General features: G+C 37.5%; 1 protein-coding gene across 1 annotated transcript in view; it reads right to left on the bottom strand.

The window, feature by feature from the left end:
• Window positions 1–8,660: 8,660 nt before the first annotated feature.
• Window positions 8,661–23,809, bottom strand: part of LOC117415355 (protein O-mannosyl-transferase TMTC2-like) — a 137,972-nt gene continuing 122,823 nt past the window's right edge. The window contains exons 11-12 of the mRNA XM_034025592.3: window positions 21,154–21,217; window positions 8,661–13,268 (exon numbers count right to left, since the gene is read on the bottom strand). Of these exons, the coding sequence (XP_033881483.1) occupies window positions 13,089–13,268; window positions 21,154–21,217 (244 nt within the window). The 3' untranslated portion in view covers window positions 8,661–13,088. The remainder of the gene's footprint in view (window positions 13,269–21,153; window positions 21,218–23,809) is intronic.

Genomic DNA, 23,809 nt, shown 5'->3' with positions numbered 1-23,809 from the left:
TACAAATAAATACGGACTGTTTTGGGAGATTATAATATTGTTTGGACTTTGTTTATTTACACGCACTGCTCACATCCTGACACGGGACCACCAGATCACCCCAGGAGGGTTGAGCTCTTTAGATCACTCTACTTAAGTAACTTGATATACAGGGCTGTGAACTTTAATCAAGGTGTGAGAACTTTACAAAACAGTTGTGAACACAAAATTATGTTACTTACATTTTGCAGTGAACTAGCACACAATTTAAATTTGATTTATATATGCAAGGTTCCATAAGGTTTATCCCTGTGATGATAAAAGTGATACAGCAGGAAAAAAACATGCATATTATCTAAAAAATGCTAATCAGATAGTAAGCAAAAAAAACAAACACAAAAATCACAGCAATCTGTATGGTTCTTTTGTTCTGTACGTTTTTGTAGTTTCCAGCAATAAACCTCACATTCTAAACATAAATCTTTTATACCGCAAGGCAAATTTCAAATACAATGGAGATCACAAGAGCTCTTTGTCACTTGAGTGTTTATGTAAGCTGAGCTTACACAATATTATCAAGAAATTGCCCAATTTGTCCAACTCTCAAAAGCAGATGTAAGCTGGTTTTCTTTTTTTTTTTTTTTTTTTTTTTAGTCTATTTACACATCAAAAGTCAGATGCAATGTTTTTTTTTTATGCTAGGTTAGTTTGTGGAGCAGGAACTTTTCTGGGAACATGCGTCTAGGTGACAGCTCTTATCAAAACAACAAAGTGATGCCTGAAGGACAATATGGCAACTGATTATTTATTGATTCCTTTCAGTGAGTGTATAATTTGCTTGTTATTTATTAAAATTAGCCAATTCCTTATTTGGAAAGCACAATCTTAGTTAGAAACTGGCCTGGGTACATTAAAAACACACTTTCAGACAGCAGCAATATACTGGTAAGTCATTCTGAAATATACTAGAGATGAAGGTATTGGTCAAAAGGTATACCTTTCAGTACATATAAAGCAGATGCAAAAGTGTAACAAATTTGATTTAAAATATACTAATAATGTAAGCTTATTTTATTAAATCCTTTTAAAATTAACTCTGTGAGCACCAACAGGTGCAAATATTTAAAATATATACTAAAAAAATAGCATATCTCATAAGTATTTGAAGATCAGAGGATATGCCTACATGTCATTTTTAATTGTTTACCTTTATTTTGATATCAAGAACGTCCTTGTCTGACTTGGGAAATGGGATTAATCCTTTTTCAAAATGCACATTCATTTTTTTGATTTGCATTTGAACCCCTTACCGCCTTCTGAGATTTACATTTTTTTTTCACATACCACACTCACAGCTCCTACTTACTCACAGCATAGCGCACATTGTGGGAGAGCTAGGGGAGATGTAGCAAAAAGTGTATCGCTTCTAAATGCTTGATTTATCCCTAAATATTTGTTTGTTTAAACAATAGTCATTTTTAGAAAACTCAGCCTTTATGTGTGTATAATACTGTAACGGTGCTAGCTTATAAGCACTGTTTAGGGTTCTTTACACGAAGGAAGAGAGGCAGACTCTTGTTAATGAAAACAACAAGGAGTGTAAAACCATTCACTCACTCACTAGCTCACTCATGCATGCTGACAGCCCACTACCCACAGATGCAGACCCCATGGTAAGTCAGTGATAAACAACAATGAAACAAATCAACCTTCTCAATCAATAACAGAACATAACAATAAAAGGGCAATAACACAACAATTAATAACAATCAAATATTTACGGACAATTTCTCCAAAATAGTTCCCAAATCCCAGCATCCTTTGCGTAACTAATTTACATACCGCTGCCAGTTCTGAGATGTCATCTCACACAGCCTCCGGCCGGCATTGTGGCACAATGTGTAGTCGGCCATGCTGATTACAATACATTTGTTTCCAGCACTATATTTGATAACTGCAATCTTTACAGTACCCTACATATAGCCTGATATAGTACAGTATTGAAAAAATATAGTATTATTTTTTTCCATCTTGAGACAGCTCCTGTTTGCTTGCAAAGTAGCGTGCCAGGGTAGTTTGCAGGGGAGCTCAGATAGATGTAAAAAATATGTACCACTTCTAAATTATTGATGTAGCCCTAGGGATTCCTTTTTTTAGTCCTATGTAGTCAATTTCCTATCTGAGAATGAGCATCTATGTGTGTATAATACAATACATAAGATCTGAAAGTTAAAGTGTCTATTGTGAATAGTGCAGTTGGTGACAAGGGAAAGACCACATGATAGCTTGGAGAGACAGTTGAGGAGGAAATAGTACAGCTAGTGATGAAACTAACGATCCTGATGAGCCTCTTCAGATGAACCAGCCTAGGAGAGAAAGGAACCGTAATGGGTACAAACCAAGGGTTAAGTAGCCAAGAGCAGCTGAGAAAATGGCTTGGCACACGGTTGACACGTATCTCTGCTTGTTTTGGGGAAATGTAAGTGGAACAGTAGAAAGAAAGCTGGATAGATTTGGGGATACCATCTACGCGTATGAGTGTGAGAGGTTTGATTAGAGAAATGAGGCAACTGAGGAAGTCTGGAGATCCTCAGTCTTCTGCAAAACGATCTAAAACAAGCTTGCAAAGTTGCGTAAAGCAGAGTGCCTACAAAAGCCATGTAAAATGTGGGAGAAGATCTGTGGTAGGACTGCATATCCTATTGGTGGCAATAGGATATGCATGTTGCCTTTTCTGCTTTGCACGGTTTCCATTGTTGTTTGGGGGAATATATTCCTACTTTCTTTTTTTTGTGTGTCCAATGATTATTTTACCCCTAACTTTCTCCCAGTTTGGAATGCCCAATCGCTTTTCCCCTCACCTCAGCAATTCCCCACATGGCTCAGGAGACCGAAAGGTTCAGTGGGCGTCCTCCTATCCATGACCAAGTCACCTTTTTCACCTCGACAGCGGATGTCTGCAAGCTACTGGCCTCAGGAGGACAAAGGCCAGCCCTGCAGGTGTCCGCCTTTGAGCTCACTGGGCGCCTGGCCAGCAGGGTTTGCTGTAGATGATGAGGAGAAACAGCTCCTGCCAGTTTTGCCTTGCTAACCCACGGGAGCGCCAGAGCCAATGTGACGCTCCCTTCGGAGTCCCCAGAGAAGACTGGTCTACTTATACTAAATATGACCCTGTCATAGCTGATCATTTGCAATACTGCAGATTTGCTTCTAAACCGACTTACTCTGCATGAAATAAAAATAATTTAAATTGCTTTTGGGGTTTTTTTCCACATAAAAGCATCTGGAATTGACGAAAAGCTCAAACAAGCAAGCGATAAGCTGGCTCGATTTCTTGGGGACATAGATAGACTGTAATGATGTCTTCTAATAGTTCTTTGTGTGTGTGTGTGTGTAGATTGCAGATATGTTTTAAAAGAGAACCTATGTAGTTGTAAAAAATTATTAAACAAGTCTGTACTTTCTATAACATTTTATTCTAAATGAAAGTTCTTTTTCTAGTAATTTCTCACTTGTCTTTTATAGTCTGCATCTCTCAGAGCCTCACCAGAAAAAAAGTTCAGAATAGTTTTTTCCCAGACACAGCATTTTAAATGTTTTTCATAAACCTTATCAATTAAGGATCTAAATATAAAAGTGAAAAGGAAATGGAAACATTCGCCTTGGATAATAGCATACTTTTCAATGGACCAATATCCTGAGGCAGGAATAGTCAATACCACATTCAGTATTAATGACCATTATCTCCTCTTCACTTTTGAGAGGAAACCGAGTGCTTCATGGGCTGAAACCGGTAGAATACAGTTTACTCATTAACACGGTTTTGTTTTCCATACTTCAGGCTAATGGGTTCCACCAGCTTTGATTTATGTGTTTATAGAGTTGTCTTGAAGCCTAGCTGTATTCCTGGTACAAACATGGAAACAAGGCAGCAGTCTTTATGATATTATTATTTATTTATTTATTTATTTATTTATTTATTTATTTCTTAACAGGCATCCTTAACCAGGGTGACTTACAGTTGTATACAAAAAATACATATGAAGAATTACAGTAAAATTAAGAGCGAGATACAAAATACAATGACTTCAGTCCTAATAACAGCAAATACAAAACACAGTACGATTTGATATCGGGGCAGTTCAAGAGCAGATAACAGTGTTGATAGTTTCATCAGGGTTACATCAGGAATACAAAATACTACAGATTGGGTTAAGTGCATGATTAAATACAGTAAAATAGGGAGTAGATAAGTGCAAGTTAAAAAGTGCTTTAAAGGCAAAGTGCTATATAGTGCAGAAGGGAAGAGTTGAGTTTTACAGGTGTTGTCTGAAGAGGTGTGTCTTGAGGAAGCGCCGGAAGGTGGTCAGGGATTGGGCAGTCCTGACATCCTTAGGAAGGTCGTTCCATCACTGTGGGACGAGAGTGAAGGAGCAGGCTCTTGAGGCAGGAGAGCGTAGAGGAGGTACAGCCTTCTAGTGCAGGCGGAGCAGGGAGGATGGGTGGGGGTTTAGGGAGAGATGAGGGTCTGGAGGTTGCTGGGTGCAGTCGGGTCAAGGCATCGGTAGGCGAGTACAAGAGTCTTGAACTGGATGCAAGCGGTGATTTGGAGCCAGTGGAGTGAGCTGAACAGTGGAGTAGTATGGGAGAAGCGAGGCAGAGAGAACACCAGGTGAGCAGTGGAGTTCTGGATGAGGGGAGGGGGGGGCAGGTCGGGAGGTGAGGGGACAGAGGGAGTCGAGGGTGGGGGTAGCAGAGTCTACAGAGAGTTGGGAGAAGGAGTCGATAGGAAGGAGGTGAGAAAGAGCAGTGGAGACAAGGACAGAGGGGGAGAGAGAGCGGAGGTGACAGTGAGGGTAGGTGGAGTAGGGAGAGAGGGGAGTGACAGAGAAAAAAGAGATGAAATAGTGATTAGAGAGGTCCAGAGGGGTGACAGAAAGGGTGGAGGGGCAGCAGGCCCTGGAGAAGGTGAGTTCCAGTTGACAGCCAGCTTTGTGGTAGGAGGGGATGGAGAGAGAGAGAAGTTGGAGGAGTGAAGGAGAGGAAGGAATCCGGCAGAGTGGGTGGGGTTGGAGAGATGGATATTGAAATCACCTAACAGGACAGTTGGTGTAGACAGAGAGGGGAGGGAGGAGAGGAGATAGTCAAGTTCATTGAGACAGTGAGTGAGAGGTCCAGGGGCATGGTACAATAGTAACTAATGTCTACATTTGTATTTAAAGTAAACGTTCTTGTACATTATTTAGACTAATATGAGCTTATTAGGTAAGCTTCTGTTTCTTAAAACTCTAACCTGCCTGGCTCCAGTATAAATCCTGACCAAACTCCCTCTCCTTTGATTAATGTCATAGGTCCAACAAGCTGCAGCATTCAATCCTAAAACAACTCTTGCATGCTCCTCTCATGGTGGATGCCACAAGCGAACAAATAAAAAAAACCTAACAGGGATTCAATTGAGCAAGGGCCCCAGCTAACAAAGGACAAACACCGAATAAAGGATAAGCACCTTTAGCTCCGTTAACAGACAGCAATTACATCCCAAGAAATGGGGCAAAGGACACTCAAACACCTCTGAAATCACCACTAATTTAATAGGGAAACAATGTGCTATAATGGCTTTTAAAGTTTACATACCGAAGGAGCACTGTATAGCTGAAGATGAAAGAGCTTGCAGACAACAGTTTTCTGAAAGTTGTCCCCTACCTCAGACAATACAAAGTGCATTCATGCTGTTTATAGTTTTACTATTATGAGTTTGTCAAGGAGGTGACTTTTCACTATAAGTAGCACATAAACACTTAACTTGTTGAAAGGTATAAAAGCATGCAAGGATTTTGTTTAATGGTCTGCAAATGTTCTGAATAAATAAACTGAAAGTCTGCCTAGTCCCTTCATTTCAGAATGTATGTAGCAATTGTTGGCAGCTCTGCATCAGCAGTAATATGCAATATTGTGCATCATGATGTGATTACACTAGAAACCATACCACTGAATTGTGGTATCAGTGCTATGGATTCTACTTGTGCTCACTTGTTACCAAAATATTATATTGTGTTTTCAGATTTACATTTCTAAGATTTGTAGCATATATGAATGTGTATATATTTGTAAGTGTAAATGTATAAAATTAAGTGTGCATATAATCTGCTTTACATGTTCAAATATTTTTCATATAGGTAGCTGAATGTTAAACCCCTTTCATACTGGCCTGCTCTACCCAGGTCGGACCGTACCTGGGTCAGGACCCGGTGTCATGCGGGTCGGCTACGTGATTTCACACTGCTTCTGATAAAGCAGGGTTGACCTGGGTGATACTTTCAAAATTCTCCTGCTCACCTACAATGCCCTTCATCACACAGGTCCAGAGTATCTCTCCAATCTGATGACCTGCTATGTACCTGCCCGCAAACTGAGGTCCTCTGACTCTGGCCTGCTTGTTATCCCCAAGCAAAAGTGCACCACACTTGGAGAACGTTCATTTAGCTTCATGGCTCCGACTCTCTGGAACTCTCTCCCAGCTTTGGTGCGTGATGCTCCCACTGTCGCTCGCTTTAAATCAACTCTCAAGACCCACTTGTTCTCTCTTGCTTTCCATGCTCTTTAAGCATGATATCTGTTATTAGCTGTTGTGTCTTTGCTACTTCTGATTTTTCAGTGTATCTTATTCTCATGATTCTATGACATACACATACTGTTGTGTCTCTGCTATTTTTGATCTTTCACTGTATCTTCTTATGATTCTATATGACATACACAGCCACAATATTTTTGAATTTTCACATCTTAGCCTTGTATTTAATGTATTATTTTGCATTGCTTTTCAGTGTATTTGATGTATTATGCTTTGTTTTTTTACTGTATCTTGTAAAACGCTTTGTGATGGTGGTCCACTATGAAAGGCGCTATATAAAATAAAGATTGATTGATGGATTGATATCAATCCAATGCCAGATGAAACTGACCAATTAATTTAATAATGATTAGCCCCAAAGCTTCCAAATAATCATGATCCTGCTGCCAAGAACTAAGGTAAGTAGGTCATTCATTGGTTCATTTCAATAATATTTTAATGATTGTTTAGTTGCTGTGACAAGACTGCTTTCCAGCTGAACACTCGTGGACTTTATAAGAGTGGATGGAATGCATAAGTCCCGGTACCCAGTATCGGCATTAAAATAAGTCCTGGTACTGAGCACCGGCAGAATATCACCCCTGCAGTATACTATACCTTTAGATGTGCAAGATTCATAGAAGTTGAATGATGATTTAGGGCCTCTCCTCTTTGTTCAGCTGTTAATGTATTTACAGGTAGTACATTGTGGTCAAATTTCAATTACAGTGCAATGGAAATTATTACAAATTTTAAAATACTGTGCATTTTATTGAAAATATGGTTGTAAGTGAAATTTTTTGAAGTATACATTGCAAATGAACTGCCCTTGAAATCCCATTCTGATCACAGGCATTTTTAAACCAGAAAAGCAAGGCATCCGCAACAATAGGGTATTGAGCAAATCGGAAACACTGACAGCAGCAACATCTTTCTTTTTCTTGCATGGTGGTGCATTTATGCATAGATTTCAACATCTCCACTTTTGTCTGCAAGGATAATGTACGTTTTTGTGTGAGCACTATGGCAACTCAAAATGCATCAGTATAATAACAGATAGCTAAGAAACAAGATATCAGGTGTCTTATTTTTTTTTTAACTTTCCCATCTTGAACTTAAAAATGTCAGTCAAATAATTTTTCAATAGCTCTGGTCCAAAGGCTCTAGTAACTGTAAGGCTTTGATGAATAAGTCTTCACTTGTTTAAAGCAGTCTTACAGTAGATGTGTGACTCTGCTTTTGTATTCACGTTCAGTCTCCCATACTGAGCAGGTCAGTGTAACAAACAGTAAAATGATTGCAAAATAAGAATTTCAAATATATATTGAGCTCCGTGTGTGTCACACAGTATGCTGTACACAAACAGCAGATTTGTTTACACAATTTAAGTCAACACACACACACTTTCCTCTAGTCCGACACTGTCCTATTTTAGCTAAAGCTGTAATTAGATTTGACCATCTGTCCTTTAAATATGTAAAAGTTTTGCACATGTTGAGTGGAGTACCACTTATACCATTATTTATATATTTTAAAAAGTTCTGTTTGCATTTACATTTGCAGTCAGTATCTTGACATTTGACCTTCAGACCGACACTATACAATGATGGGCATGGGGATGTGGAAATGCAGCATCTTGGTGCAAGGAAAGTGAGGGAGTGTCACAAACCGAGTTCTACTTTTGGAGAAAATGTGGTCTTACTACCTGGAAAAAGCCCTTACATAAGTAGGTAATGCAATATCAGCTACAAAGAAAAACATTATTTTTTATAAATCGTTTTTAATTTAGGTGTTAACAATTAACCACCAATAAAAAATAAAAAATCTTAAGTTTATCCCTCTCTGAAAATGTGCATTTGGCAAAGTGACAGCTTTATTGTTAAAGGAATACATTAGTCCCATACTGGGTGTATTGTTGTATTGCTGAATCGGGAAAAACAAGAGTTCTGGTATATACTGTTGCCACATGATTTTTAGTAGTTACACTTCCTTTCACGGAAGCTCATTAAAATCTTCTGAAAAACTGACCTTACCAGTCTGTACTAGTATATGAATGCACAAACTGAGATACAATTTCACAATTCCCTGAATGATCACTTCAGATGTGTTTGCCTTATACCTCCTACTTATGAACCAAAATAAAAAAGGTGTAATCAAATAAGTGGTAAGATGCCAGCAGTACTAAGCATGTGCTGGTAATGGATGTTAGAAATATTATCATAATGAAAAATCACAGTCTTAATGTGAATGCAAGTTACCATTGCTTTATTGTGGAAAAAGAACATTTGGGAAAGTCTAATCTGGCACATAATCATTTGCTTATATCTTACAAAAGTAAAGCTACAAATCCTGGTAATTTATACAAATACAACAATTTTCAAAAAATAAAACTTTTAAATTTAGTAAACTTGCCATGTGCTCCTTCAAGCACTGTCTGCAATAAGCCACCATTTGAAATCCCTGAGCAGACACATATTGCAACACTTAACATTATTTAAAATAGCTCCTCTACCAGAAGAATTTGCAAGTTCTATCGAAGCAGGACTGTGGGTAGCCCACAGCGCCGGTTAGGTTAAATGTTTCACTTTGTGACAGACCCAGCTATGATTACTATGTAAAACACAGTGTCAACATTGATGCAACCACTGATGCAGCCACACATGAAGACTATTGATGTTCCATTAGATGTAGAAAATTACAGAATTGTGGAGATGCGTATTACCTAACTCTAAGGCGACCAAAACACAGTTCAAAGGAGAGAGAATACAAATAAATCTCTAGATATAGGGCATACATGACTTTCTAATTATAGCGTTATATGCATGCTTACTGTAATCTTGAGAGGGCAACTTTGGATGTTGACAATGGGGAATTGTAATTCTAACATTTCTTTTTTGAAGAAAAATCAAAGCTGCAGTTGTCCCGTCAAGTACAATAAACCAACCAAATCAGTATAAAGCCTAAAAATGACAAACATTAAGGTCTTTCTATGCAGAGATTACATAATTTCAGTTTATTTGCTTCTTATTTATTGGTTGGCATGGAAAGATTAAGCGGTTCACTACAGACACATAAAAGTACACAGAGCTAACAAAATAGTTCTTACCTAATTGCCATCACTTCATATATCTCACATTTTCTACTACAGTGCACTCCGTTTATAAGAATAACATCCATTCTAGGTGATTTGATTCATATAAGTGGTTGATTCTTAAAAGCGGACCGATATGATTACTGTGGTGCAGAATCAGTATGTTAGTATCTCAGTGATTTTGATCACTATATGTGGTTGCTTATATCAGTGATTCTTCTAAACAGAGTGCACTGTATAAAACACATGTCTGGACAGTGATTAGTTACGGAGGGGTTTACTTCTGGGAGTTTTACATTCAAACTTGAATAAGCCTCACGCTTTGACATGCTTTCAGTACCATAACCAAGCGTTGCTTTTCCTAGGGTTCACAAGTTTCTGCTTTGCTTCATGTGACCTCTTGAAGCAGAATGCAGGAACCCTGCAGGGCTGCAGCATTGAAATATCTACAAGGAGCGGGAGGTACATTTTGTTCTTTATAGCTCTGAAAATAAATGACAATACATATGAGGTAAGATACAAAGAAATTGTTTTTGTAGCTCTTTGTACTTATGGGTATAATACATAGTACCACACACCAGTGAATATGGTATATAAATACAGTAGAAAGTATTATATACAGTTGCTCACATAATACCAAGGTTATGCATTCCAAAGGGCACCCTTGTGGGAAATTCAACAGGGACCCAAAGTCAAATTCAAACTTGACTTTGGTTACCATCGATTCCAAACTGCAGCTCAAACACTATCAAATGGAGTTCTATTGTTGTAATGAAAACAAAGCAAAATTGGTTACTTTTGTAATCAAGGGGACATTCTGTTAACAGATCAGGAAGGGATGTTAAAGTTTAACATAACATTTTAAAAAGCAAGAATAACAAAAGAAAAACAAAAAATATAAACAAATCTAAAGTGATAATTACACACGTCGTCAGCCATTCAGCTAGCACAAAGCACAATGCAATCCCATAATAAGTTAAATGTTGGGTTACCATTTCAATATATATATATTTTCTGATCCCACCTTGAAGATTCACTGCCCTTGATCAATTTGACTAATTGTGGTTGCAATTCATGCAGCCTTTTTATATATTAAAGTGTTTTGTCATACACAGGAATATAAGGATTTAATAACAATGAAAAAGAAAATACATTTAAAGAATCCCTTACGTACACAAAATAGTTCTATGATTTGTGAATTATTAAATGAGTGCAACATTTGTACAGCTATTTGGTTAGAACTGTAATCAGTTGTGGCTTTAGACTCTACTGTAGTCAAGTTTTAAGCAAACTATACATTAATATATTCTGCATAAGGATAGAGGTCAATCCTTCAGCTTCACAGGCCCAGCCAACCCCCATTGCTTGGGTGTGTGAGTACAGAGGTACATTTCCTACATATACCTTTTTCAACATTGTAACTGACTTAATACATATTTAAATTAAATGACAATACCCTCATTTTTTGTCTAACTTGTCCTTGTATTCATGTTTTGTTTTTTTTTTGTAAATAATATTGCGGGTGCTGTGTCAAATTTGACTGCAACACCCGACCATAGGAAAAAATAATAATTTTTACTCAAATCTCCTGTACATACCTCCTGTCTCAAATGTTTTTTTCCAAACCAAACCTCATAATTTGTAGTGGTATTAATAAGTTCTTCTCATTTATAAAACAACCATTTTGTGAAAAAAATATGTACCAAACAAATAAATGAGTTCCTTTCTTCACAAAAAAGGTTGTTTTATCGTACGAATTTTGAGGACTATTTTCCATGTTGTCTAGTCCCATGTCAAACCACTGGAGAATCTTTAGACAAACAGTACAAAGTGTAAGAACTGGTAAGTATCAAATGTTAATAGTAAATGTAACATGGCTATATAATGCATGTTATTTCTATCTAAGTGATTGTAAACTAAGAGGCAGAATCACTCTCAATAATATTATATCTCTGAACAGTGTCCATTCCTTTACAATTTAAACCCACAGGGTTATTTTTGACTGTCATGTTTCAAGTAGAGGTTACAGTCACACTTTATTTTAAGGGCTGTTAACTGTTAACAAACTTTGTTAATTTTTAGCTAAGGGTTAGTGTTAGTGTTAGGTTAGGGTTAATAAAAACCTGATTTAATTTGCCAAACATTACTACAGTAACAATTTGAACTGATTTCAAGCATATGATCGACTGGGTATTGATCATCCATAGGGCTCTGGTGTTTGATTGATCATCCATAGGGCACCGGTGTTTGCAGTTTTAGCTGGCCTGTTATATACTATTATCTAACAGTTAACAGAAAATAAATAAGCTACATTAACATGTTTATTAGCTGTTTGTTAACAGTTAAACAAACTGTTAATAAAGCGTGACCGAGGTTACAAACATGACTTAATAAAAGAAACAGTAAAACACCTACCTTAGCTATTACTTTAATACTGATACTCATACAGAACTTCCACTTTTAGTTTGTTAGGCTGCAATAAAATATTTAAAGTTAAATTCAAGTCAGTTGTGCCACAAACTATTATTTGAATTTAACAATGTAATTGTATGCCAAAGTTTTGATTTGTTTCCATATTACACGTCTGATACCCATTATCCAATGTCTGTGAAAGGTAATTTTGTGACACAAACTGGAATATCATTTTCTACAAGGGATAACTCTTGTTTTTGCTTTCTGTGCTATAATAATTTGGGAGATTCATGCTTTTCCTTTCCTTGCTATAATAATTTGGAAAACTCTCAAGTCCCTCAATCTTTTCAAGGAGATTATGCGCTTTCTCAATACAGCTCTCCTTGTAACGGCAGCTGTTTACTGTTTGGAGTACAATGAAGAGAGCTGTCACAAGCAATCCTTGCCAATGTGGTAGTTTGATGTTGTTAATGTAAGTGAAGTGTTAGTGTAAAGGCTTGGCAAAATACGTCTTTCACAACATGTTGCCTGTGATGCCAATGAAAACCATCAAACTGACAAGCTATCTGTTGACATCACGAAACCACAGCTTTTGAGATGAATTACAGACACAAGCCTAATTTTACTATCACACACCTAGAGGTTTCATTTCAGCTCTCGATGTTTTGTGCGGTCTTTCACCTTCCCAAGATGGTTAATGGTCTCAAGAGAACCAAACAATGATTGCCAACCTATATCAGCTTTACCACCAGATTTCAAGTATGCAGCAATGTCCTGCTTCAAGTTAAGTGCTCCCGTTTTACACACGGTTCCTGGCTCTTGCTAGTCTAACAGTTAATTTAACAGATACTGTATCCCATGGTAACATCTCATTAGGGGGGACTATTTTAACACCTTTAGAGGGCCAAATTAGCACATGATATCCACCATGTGGCTTCTATTTATTTTTATATGTTGTTTTTCCTTCATGGATAATGTTCAACTTCAATGCTTGTGTCATGTGCCCAAGGTCTTTAGCCCTTGTTTCTCCATGATGTTCCACAGTTTTTGAAGGTTGGACTGAGTGATGATGTCATCTGGTTTGAGTTGAAGTGATTGGAGGTAATATACTTCTGCATCTTGTAGTTTTCCATTAAGATGGAGGATGGCCCCAAGGTTCATCAAGGCAGCTGGATACTAAAAGAAAAAAATATATATTGTAATTATTTATAATTATTATTACTTGACAATATCCGACCGCTTTTTTCACACTGCAGACTCACCATGCAGCCTCCTCAGAGCTACAGCGTCGGAGGACAACGCAGCTCTGGGCAGTTTACAGGCAAGCCCACAGGCGCCCAGCCAGACTACAGGGGTCGCTGGTGCGCGGTGAGCCGAGGACACCCTAAACCATTCTCTGTGTCTGCTTGATTTCTTGTCACGAACTCCCCCACTGACAAAGAATACTTTTAAAAAGAGTCGTAAACTAAATACTGGACAAGTGGTTTACCATCACTGAATAAATCCTGTGGCGCCAGGGGTGTATTCCACAAGGTAAAAACCATGGACAGAGAACAGTCCATCTCATAAATTCAGCAGCGGAACAATTGAGAACACTGGAACATCTTGGAACGAGAATAGCCAATGGGAAAACACGCCATGTGGACTCGGGCACAGCCCCAAATAAACAAACTATTCAATCACCGGGGTGAGAAGAGGATTAGAAAAGGACGAGCACAACTTTCAAATTGGGGCTCCCTGACACGCAGAACAAGGCTCTGACCTTTGACAACTTGACAAATATTCAGTCTGTTTTTAAGCTAGCAGTGTCGGAATCTGAGGTGGAATATCCCAGATACACTCGGACGAAGTGTGCATGTCGTGTGGAGGATTTGCTGTTTCGGTGGATTACCTAAATAGTTAATGACTCTTGTTTTTGCAAAATCATTTCTTTCGTCCCCTGGTGTGGAGACGCAACGCAAGGAAGACAGACCCTGGAATTTGAACGTTCCTTGCCTGCAGCAGAGCCTTTGAGCGCCTGTTTTGATGCGATACGGACTGGCTAGAAGAGCCAGCGAAAGTCTGTTAAGTAGTCAACACATAGTGTTTTTATCCTTAAGAACTCAAGAATAAACAGACCTTAAAGTAAAATTAAAGTTTTGTTTGAGGTAGAATGTAAGAAAAGTATTATTGCTTTCAATTCATGCTTTGAGTTAATGAAGTAACTGTTTATTTGTATGTGATTTATATACATTGATATGGGTTTTACAAGGCAATTACCATTCTGCGTTTCAAGCTAGAATCCAAAGTAGCTGTCTTGATAGTAGATAATTCTCGGAAGGTTGTCTGGATGTGAAGAGCGTCTTTATCTCGCAAGAGTGAGAATTGCGTTCTGAACCAAAACATCTATATGAGACTGATTTAACGATGCTTTGACTATCAAATATTAACAAAAGTAAATATTTGTGTTACTAACGATACCCGTTAAGACTAACCTTCATCTTAAATAACTGTCAGGGATGTGGTCGTAACCTTTAAAGGAGTCAGGGCAGCAGTGTGGAGTAGTGGTTAGGGCTCTGGACTCTTGACCGGAGGGTCGTTGGTTCAATCCCAGGTGGGGGACATTGCTGCTGTACCCTTGAGCAAGGTACTTTACCTAGATTGCTCCAGTAAAAACCTAGCTGTATAAATGGGTAATTGTATGTAAAAAATAATAATAATAATGTGATATCTTGTAACAATTGTAAGTCGCCCTGGATAAGGACGTCTGCTAAGAAATAAATAATAATAATCTGCCATAGATTGCTCTGGATCGCTAATCAACTATTGGGAGTGGGGTGTTGTTGTTTACATTTTCCTTTCTGTGCTGTTTAGTTTAGTTAATTTTTCCTTGCTGTATTACCTTAGTTTAGTTGTTGCATCTTTTTTTATTTTTCCTTTATCTAGTTTTATTTCCAATAAAACTGGTCCTTTGTATTCACTAGAAGCGGTGTCCAGTCCAGTCCAGTCTATATATCTGTCCCTATAATGTTTAAGTAGTTCTGTGATTACTGTGGGCAATACGGTACTTTCTTACTCTTTGCCAAGTACAACATTTCCATTGAGGTTAATAACATGGGGTTACAACAATACAAAAATAAAGCATTATCATTTCAGCAAAACAAATGTGTGCCTTCTACAACTAAATGATCACTCAAGTGTAGTGGGGACCGGCGAGTGTTGTTTCATGGGAAAATCATTTGCCACGTGTACACAGCTGAATTTGTTGATTATTCTGGTGACAGCAGCTGGAGCTTCATTTTATCTTAAGCTTGCACAAAACAGAGTTTAGGGTTTGCCACAGTTCTCACCTGAACGTGACCCTCTAGCACACTGGCTATCAATTCTGCAACCAGCCAGTAGATTTACGCAGATGCCTGAAACTTTTCATGCGAGCCATTCTTTGGACAGCCCAGTTGCCCTTTATTTATTTATTTATTTTACTTCATTGAGAATATTTGAAAACTTTTCAAAAAATTACTAAGGTATGTTTTCAGGGAACAAAAAAAAGAAATAAATAGCAGCAAAAAGTGATACATTAAAACTGACTTGGTACCAGTCAAATTCCCATTCTTTTCTTAATCCAGTTTAGCAGAATAAACAAAAACAGAGTTTGGAAATTTCTCATAATTGTAACAAATGTGCCCACAGTTTATTTCAGGTATTGTGCAGTAGGGCTGCTACGATTAAATCAAAAATCGATTTTTTGATCGATTCTATTCCTCATTATATACATCGATATAAATACTGGATAATCGATTCAATAATTACATTTTTGTAATGTGCATAGTTAATAACAATATTTAAGTTTATCTACGAAACTGCACCGAACGCCCTGCCCTGCTATTACAGTATTTCTGCCACAGACAAGCAGTGGGCGTGCTCATCTTTTCCTGCTTATGTTAATTAGCATCTAGTTGCTGGTCCCATCCTACCAGCGAATCACTTTTGAAAATGTTTTGCAAGTATGCCCCTCTGTGGGGGGGGGGGGGGGATGAAAATGTAGATGGGTGGTATAATCATCAATATTTATTTCAATGATTATATTTTGCGTGCCCTATTAATCCAATGCTATTTTGAGCTTAACTGACAGCCCAATTGTGCAGTGCTTGAGTTACAACTTCAGCTCAAGGTTCTCAGTGCCTTATTTCCAGCTGTACTGTTAAAATGAGCAAAGGAAAGGAGGGTTGGCTTTTCCGGATAGGGTGATCAAACTTTTAGATTAAGTGCCAGTCAAATAAACAGAATATATCTTGTGATTGCATTATTTAATCTAGGCCCTTAAGTTTATAAGGGTGTGGAACTTCAGATTTCAAGTGGCAAATCCTTGATAGATGTGATCAGAACAGTTCCCCAGGCAATTAACAACAAACTTTGATGATTACAGCCCCCTTGGGAAAGAACAAGTCTTTGAACTAAAATCAAATTAATTTCTTGGATCTTATACAAACATGACCGGTCTAAAGCCTTCATTTCTAGACCCTATGATTATATGTTCACAATTCCTGTGGGTGTACATGCATGCCTAGTCCTTGATCCAAAGGGATACAAAGCATAGAAAAAAATCCTCATACAAAACCACACAAAGATATTAAATAAAAGGCATGAAGTGCATTAAAATGAGGAACTAGTGACAGCAGTATCTGCAATTCACTTACAAGTACAGGAATAGTCAGTGTGCAAGACTTTACTAATGGACCCACTGGTCGATCACACTTGCAACTCTTAACCTCCCATCTAAATACACATATGTCCACAACATAATTTGGTCAGTCTTAATACAAATAAACCCCTTTAATTTGGTCGAGGCAGTCCAGACGTGCTGTTCCGCCGACTCCAAGCTCTTCTGCAGCAACTGTCCTTCTGATTATCATCCATCATGGTAAATTAATCTATCCATCATGGTAAAGCTTGACCAGGGTTTATTTGTTTGGCCTGGAGATACAATTCTCACCAAGTATTGTGTGTGTGCTTTTTTTCTTCTGCAAGATTTACTCAAAACAGCTTTTTTGAAGTGCCAAAATGAAAACACCTGGGGCTGACAGTGTTTGATACAGATCTTTAACTGATGAAAAGCGTTTCCAGAGAGAACACAAACCCCCTCGCAAGCACAACTACTGTATAAATCCCACACTGGGAGGACAAGAACTTCCAGTCAGGGCACACAAATCCACCAAGAGATGGTGGGACCCCAATGCTGGGATTCTTGTGGCGTTTGTTTTAATGCACTTCAGGCGAAACCTCAAAAGAGCCTCTTCCAGGCATGCCAGAATTAGAGCACCACCAGATGTGCAGTATATTAGTGGCTTTCTTAGAAGCAGCTGCATGAAGCCCAAAAGAGAATGAAGCAGGAATGCATGCCTCTGAAATGATTTGATGCCACATTAATAAAAAATGAGTTTAATTACTTGCCAATCGTATAACTGCAAAAGCCATTCATAAATGGCAAGCCAAGGGAAAACACGTATATTTCCATCATGTGTACAGTAGTTATCTAATCGATTTTGTCAATAGAAATTAGCCTTATTAGAATGATCACTTACCAGGATTGACCCGGATACCACCATCTCAGTACTGACTGACACTGAACTTTCTCCAGTGTGAATGTGTTTTTCTCTCAGTGAAAACAAAGACAATGGTTGCCCTTTTCAAAGATAAGGCTAATTCAAAGATAACCTATTGTAGTATGAATCTTGCATGACGTATGCAATTGTTGCCTGCCCGCCATATTTCTTTCAAGAGAAAGGACATGTAATTAATGTATTCAGCATGTAAGTGTATATTCTTTCCTTTTTCATTTCTTCACTGTTTTCTTTTAAACATACCATTTAAATGTTGATCACTGTGAAGAAATCTTTATAAAAGTACTATATACTGATGTTCAATTCAAATTGGGTGTTTCTTCATTATTCTGATGCAGCAAATTGCAAAACCCTATTTTAATGAACACCCTGATATAACAAACCCATGGGGGTTCGTTATAGCGCAGTTACTTTTTATTAAATTGAGAAAAACCTCAGTTCAAAACATTTGCCATTGAGTTTTTTTTTTTTTTTTATAAGATACTTATACATTAAAAGCATAGAGCGAAATGCATTTCCTGGACAAGCCCGGAACACATTACACAGCATGTGTTGTAAATAAATAAACACTCATTACACTTAACAGCAACAATAACATAACAAATGACTGGTTATACCCCAATACAGCATGATGAAAGGACCTGGTAAGAAGTCTATGAGAAAAACAAACAAAACATTTCTAAATTATACATTATTTTCTTTTCTTTTCTTTGGTGTAGGCAAAACTAAAATGAGGCCTCCTTTAATGTTTGGATATTGCATTTGAAACAGTGCTTAAAACAATACAGCCCTGTGAAGACATAGACCTGGGACAGCCTGGTTACTCCCAGAACAAACTTCCACTTGGCCTTCACTGTGACCTTCAGGGTAAGCGGGTCATTTCCTTTCTGATTATTCTGACTTGTCTCCTCAGATAATTTGACCTTTAGTCTGAAAGATTAAAGTGTAATTCCCTAAGGTTTTAAAACCAACCCCCCTACAATACCTTTTAGTAGCTTAATGTTACAGTATTCCACTTAAGCATTCTGCTTAAATGTAACTCTAGAACAGATGGTAGTTTGTTATATATATATATATATATATATATATATATATATATACACACACACACACACACACACACACACACACACAGTGCTCCCTCGCTATAAGGCTCTCGGTTACAATGCGCCTCAGATATAACGCTCCTACAGCATGTCCCTATGCTAGCGATTCATGCAATATTTCTACAGTAAATACAGTACCGGTGTTGTTCAAACTGTAAACAACTTCTCAGTCTAACTTCCGTTTCTGTCTCTCCCTTTTGATACAGTATCTGAACTGAAGGAAAGCTGCGCTGGCACTTTATAACAGACACCTTATTCAGCATTCGTTTATAACTAAATAAATATTAGGCCTATTACGGGGTTATCTTTCCTAATGTATTTACTTTTTTGCTGTGAGAGGAGCTGCAGCTTTCTCTGGGAGACAAGACATTTCAGCTTCGCTCCGGCAGCTGAACCTGGGGCGAGCCCATTCGCTCTTCCCCTCTCCCGACCCGCTCTCCTTCTCTCACTTGGTTTGCTTGTCTGTCGTTTCGAACTGAACACCCGACCGCCGTTTAGCCAGGCTATTTATAGTTTAAAAACTGCTAATTAAAATGATCTACAAGTGTGGATGTTACCTTTTTTTTTTTTTTTTAATATAGCGTTGATTACATTGTGCTTTATGCATGGTTAATTCACGGAAAGTTACATTTTTGCTTCACTATATGTGCATTATAGAGAGGGATTTTATTTTGTATTTTAGTCAGATGTGTGTTGTTGTGTCCCGCAGCGCCCCCCACCCCCTCCTCCGTTTATAACGCTCTTTGGTTATAACACTCATATTGTGCGTCCCCCGAAACCCACGTTAGCGAGGGAGCACTGTATATATATATATACACACATTTTTTGGGAAGTTGGCTTTTTTGAGCAAAAACTTGTTTGGGTGAACCTTTTAAAAAATAAATAAATACATTACTTCAATACAGTTGGGTCCTACATGATTTTGAATTCAAATAAGGTATTATATGATTACAACTTAAACTAATCCACATATATATATATATATATATATATATATATATATATAATAACTGGGGAGCAATTTTTCAATGGGCTCATCCAGTTGATATTTCCCATAATAACTGGTCAGTTATTATGGGAAACACGCGCTCATTAACACCAGCAACAGACTTGCAAGCCAAATTGCAATCACTCAACCATGGGTATAATGCAACCAGATAGGCACTCCTATAAGCAGCGTGCTGGTAATGGAGAAGGCAAAATTACTGTGCAAACAAATGTATCCAGAAAGGTGACGCAGATTTCAAAGCAAGTACAGGCCATTTTAATGGGAACATTTTAGTTTTAAACAAAGCACAGGTTTTCTTTTCAAGCCAAAGGAAGCTGAATGACTGAGCAAACTGCATGAATGTATTTTAATGTATTTTAGTACTATGAGTATTGCATTACTGTGCTGTATCCTTGTATTATTCTCCAGATTGATGGTTTAGATAGCAGGTGTACACATTAATTAAAACCATTCAAAACTCATTTTCAGAGTTTTGTAACAGTATTTATATATAAACACTCAAGTAACTCTTTGTATTATTGGAAAAGTTGGATTCTGAACTTAGAGAACCTAAATATTTCAGACAAATGCATTTGTGCATTATTTAAAATATTGCACTAATGTGGTTTTATAATCAATAGGTTATAAGCCCTGACTAATCAAAGTCATAAGCAATGTAAATTCACAGTCAGTGTTGAGATGCAGGATTCACTTAGCTAGGCTGCAAGGCGACAAATAGAATCAACTATTGTAAATGTAAGATACAATCTCTGGTTTAGTGCTGGCTGAGAGACATGATGACAGTTTGTTGGATTTCTTTAACATGTCAAGGGAAAATGCAACAGCACCAGTCTCCTAAATAAAACAAAAAAAAAACAGCTATGGCCAAAAATTTTGCATCACCTAGAATTTTAGGATGAAGACTAATAAAAAAAAGAAAAAAAGTCAATTTTATGTTAAGTATATGGAAAACTACAAAGCAGTATGTAATTCAATATGTTAACGTAACATTATTCTGCAGGTTTCATTTGACTTCATGAAGCAAAATTAGTTCTTTCAATAGGGTGATGCAAAACATTTGGCCATAGCTGTATTTGTCATTATTTGAACTTTTTCAAATATTGTTCTCATTAAAAATTATTTCACCCACTTAGAAGTCTTAGATCGGAAAAACAGGAATCTTATAATGATCAATAAATTTGAATCTGGTCCATAACTTATCTACTAGTCAGTGATCTCTTACAATGAAGGCTATTGATCTACATTCTTGGCAATAACCTTCCAATGGGTAATGAATGTACCACCCAGTCTGTAATTGCTGGGAATCCATCAGTTTGAGTAATAGGTGCTATTAGCTGGGTACTTACATCAGGTCTTAGGCCTGCTGCAAGTCGATAATATTTCTCAGCTGCTTCATTGAGACTGGCTTGTCTGGAAAAGGAAAAGCAACACAACATAAATTAATATATTTTAAAAATGTTTTTACATAACCAGATTCTATATCTACTTGCCAAACCACTGCTTTCCATTGCACCTTTGGAAACACAAAGGCATTAAACAAAAAGCAGGACATCACGTTTGAAAGCATGCGATAAGCTGTCAAGAACCTGTTTGATTTACGGGCACCTAGCTCTGCCTGGTTATTTTCACATTTCCTGGATTATGACTGTTGACCTAAAGTCGCTACTTAACAGCCACTAAGAGGCAATATCTATCATGAATAACACAACCCCTAGGTGGCATGTTGCATTTCCAATTCGGTTATCCTATTGAAGTTTGAAAGAGGGTTTATAAACAGTTGACTAACTTTTTTCCTCATATTTGTTTGAAAGGAGTTATTGATAAAAATAGATGCAGTAAAAGCCTATTTTAATTTCCCTTTATTAGCCTATTTGCTTGAAGGCTTAGCCCTTACTCTAAAAGAAACTGCTGTAATCTGAACCCCTTTTTAGAATGAACATCCCTTTCCTGTTGCATAGAGGTAAAGAGTTCTGTTTTATTTATTTAATTGTGCTCGGCTGAAATAGCAACCTGAGAACCCTCTTTTATAGAGGATGCCAGGGGTTAGCACACTCAGATAATTACAATTTCACAAATACATAAGTCATACATCCATTTAAAATAAGTGTAAAAAGTCAGGAAAAAAACGTGCAGATAAACTGGAACTTCCCCCTGGACACAATAAACAGCATATTATTCAATGTTACTCTGCAGACAATTAAATAGGTTGTCAAAAGTCCTCTGTTTTTTTTTTCAGGTAGTATAAATCATATAACAAAGTCATTAGTTAACTTAGGAGAACTGCATAACGTGGTGAAATTCATAGGGAGGCTGGATCTCAGCCCCATAGCCCTGCTTGTTAGAAAGATCCACAACCCCAGATAAACAGGGTATTACAACTATATTGATTCACTGTCTTTATTTGGTTTCTGTTAAAACTTCAAAGCAAACAAGAGGTGCGTTTATTCCGGAATATTCTAGTAGTGTAAACGCTACCGAACGCGTTCCGGAATCCGTCCTCTTATCATCTCAAATGTTGAGTTCGTATTCCGGACTGAGAGGACAAGAGGACGGATTCCAGTATACTTTACTAGTGTAAAAGCGCTGAGGAAATATTTTGGCAAGATTGGAGAAAATACCCAACGGGCACTGCACGCCAACCAGCAACATCATCACAGTGCTACCTTCCCATAATTCATAAACACAAGCAAGAAAACATTTTAAACTTCCAAGTCAGAATAAGTAAATGCAACTTATTTCTATACATTTGTATAACAGTAAGTGATATGTTTTGGTTTTTTTTAAATGCACTTGTTTTTACATTTTTCGATGTGTAGACTGGGGGGCTGTGTAACGCTTGTCAGTTCCATATTTAGAATGATTCCTTAAATTGAAAAAATTCAAATATGGTCTTGTTTTTCATTTTATTTTGGTGTAACTTAAAACATACTTGCTATTTGTGTAAGGGTCATAATCAGCCTGTACCATAACGGAAGGGGTGTACACTGCAAATCAATTTGATTTTTTTTTTTTTCAAATGATGGCACTCGATGATTTTGTCATTGCAGCACAGCGTCAGCACATCAATAGTTTGCAAAGAATGCATGCTTAGACTCTTGTCCTGAGAGAAGCACCCCCTGCTGTTTCATACTACAAGTGTAAACGTACCATTCCGGAACATATTGTTCCAGAATCCTATCGGAAGGATCCCATCAGAAGGATTCCAGAAAGCAAGTGCAGGGTTTCTCACGTTCACTAAAATCTACAGAAGCCCAAGTCTCTCATTTTTAATTTAAGAAATAAAAGTAGCTTATTGGCAATGTCAGTGAGGGGGTTATACTTGGTGGAATTTTGCTGGCAGATGGCAGCAGTCTCTAAAAAATGTGCTTGTCAGACCGGCCCATCCATAGATAGCACAGCTGGGACTAAAAAATGGATGCCAGCTAGCTACAGAGAATGAGATGAGAGTATTAATTTATTTGTTGATGTTATAAGGGGTTGTAAAGAACCGATTTATTCTGCTGATGAAGTACACTTCACCGATAATAATGCATTTAACAGCGATACACACGAGTACCCTAAAGTGTGGAAGATATTAAGCATGTTTACCACATCAATCACCCTGTATATGAGTGATGTGATTGAAAATTTTCTGATGAATATGTATTAGATAACAATGTTAGTATTGATGAGAGTTTGAAGGGCATCTGCTTTGAAATCTATAGCACAAAAAATAATTTTAAAAAATTGATATAACTTTTTGTTGCACTGTTCTAATTAGGGCCAGCGATTTCCAGAAATTGCTGTGTTTTTTTCCAAAATGACCTTTCATTTCTGAAATTACTTGATACTTCCGATTACCCCCCTTTGCGCTTCGTCCCTGTGAGCTGTTCACTTTCCACCAGTTCCTATGGTTACGCCTGAAGATCGCGTAAAAGAATTTGGAAAAGATGTGCTTCATGTGGATGGAGGGAAGTTATTCTGTACAATTTGCAGCAAGGCTCTGGACTATGTTAAAAAGGA

The sequence above is a fragment of the Acipenser ruthenus genome, chromosome 7 (assembly GCF_902713425.1).
Source record: "Acipenser ruthenus chromosome 7, fAciRut3.2 maternal haplotype, whole genome shotgun sequence".
In the NCBI taxonomy this organism is placed as follows: Eukaryota; Metazoa; Chordata; class Actinopteri; order Acipenseriformes; family Acipenseridae; genus Acipenser; species Acipenser ruthenus.
The sequence above is the reverse complement of the archived record's forward strand: the minus strand, read 5'-3'. Positions and strand labels throughout refer to the sequence as shown.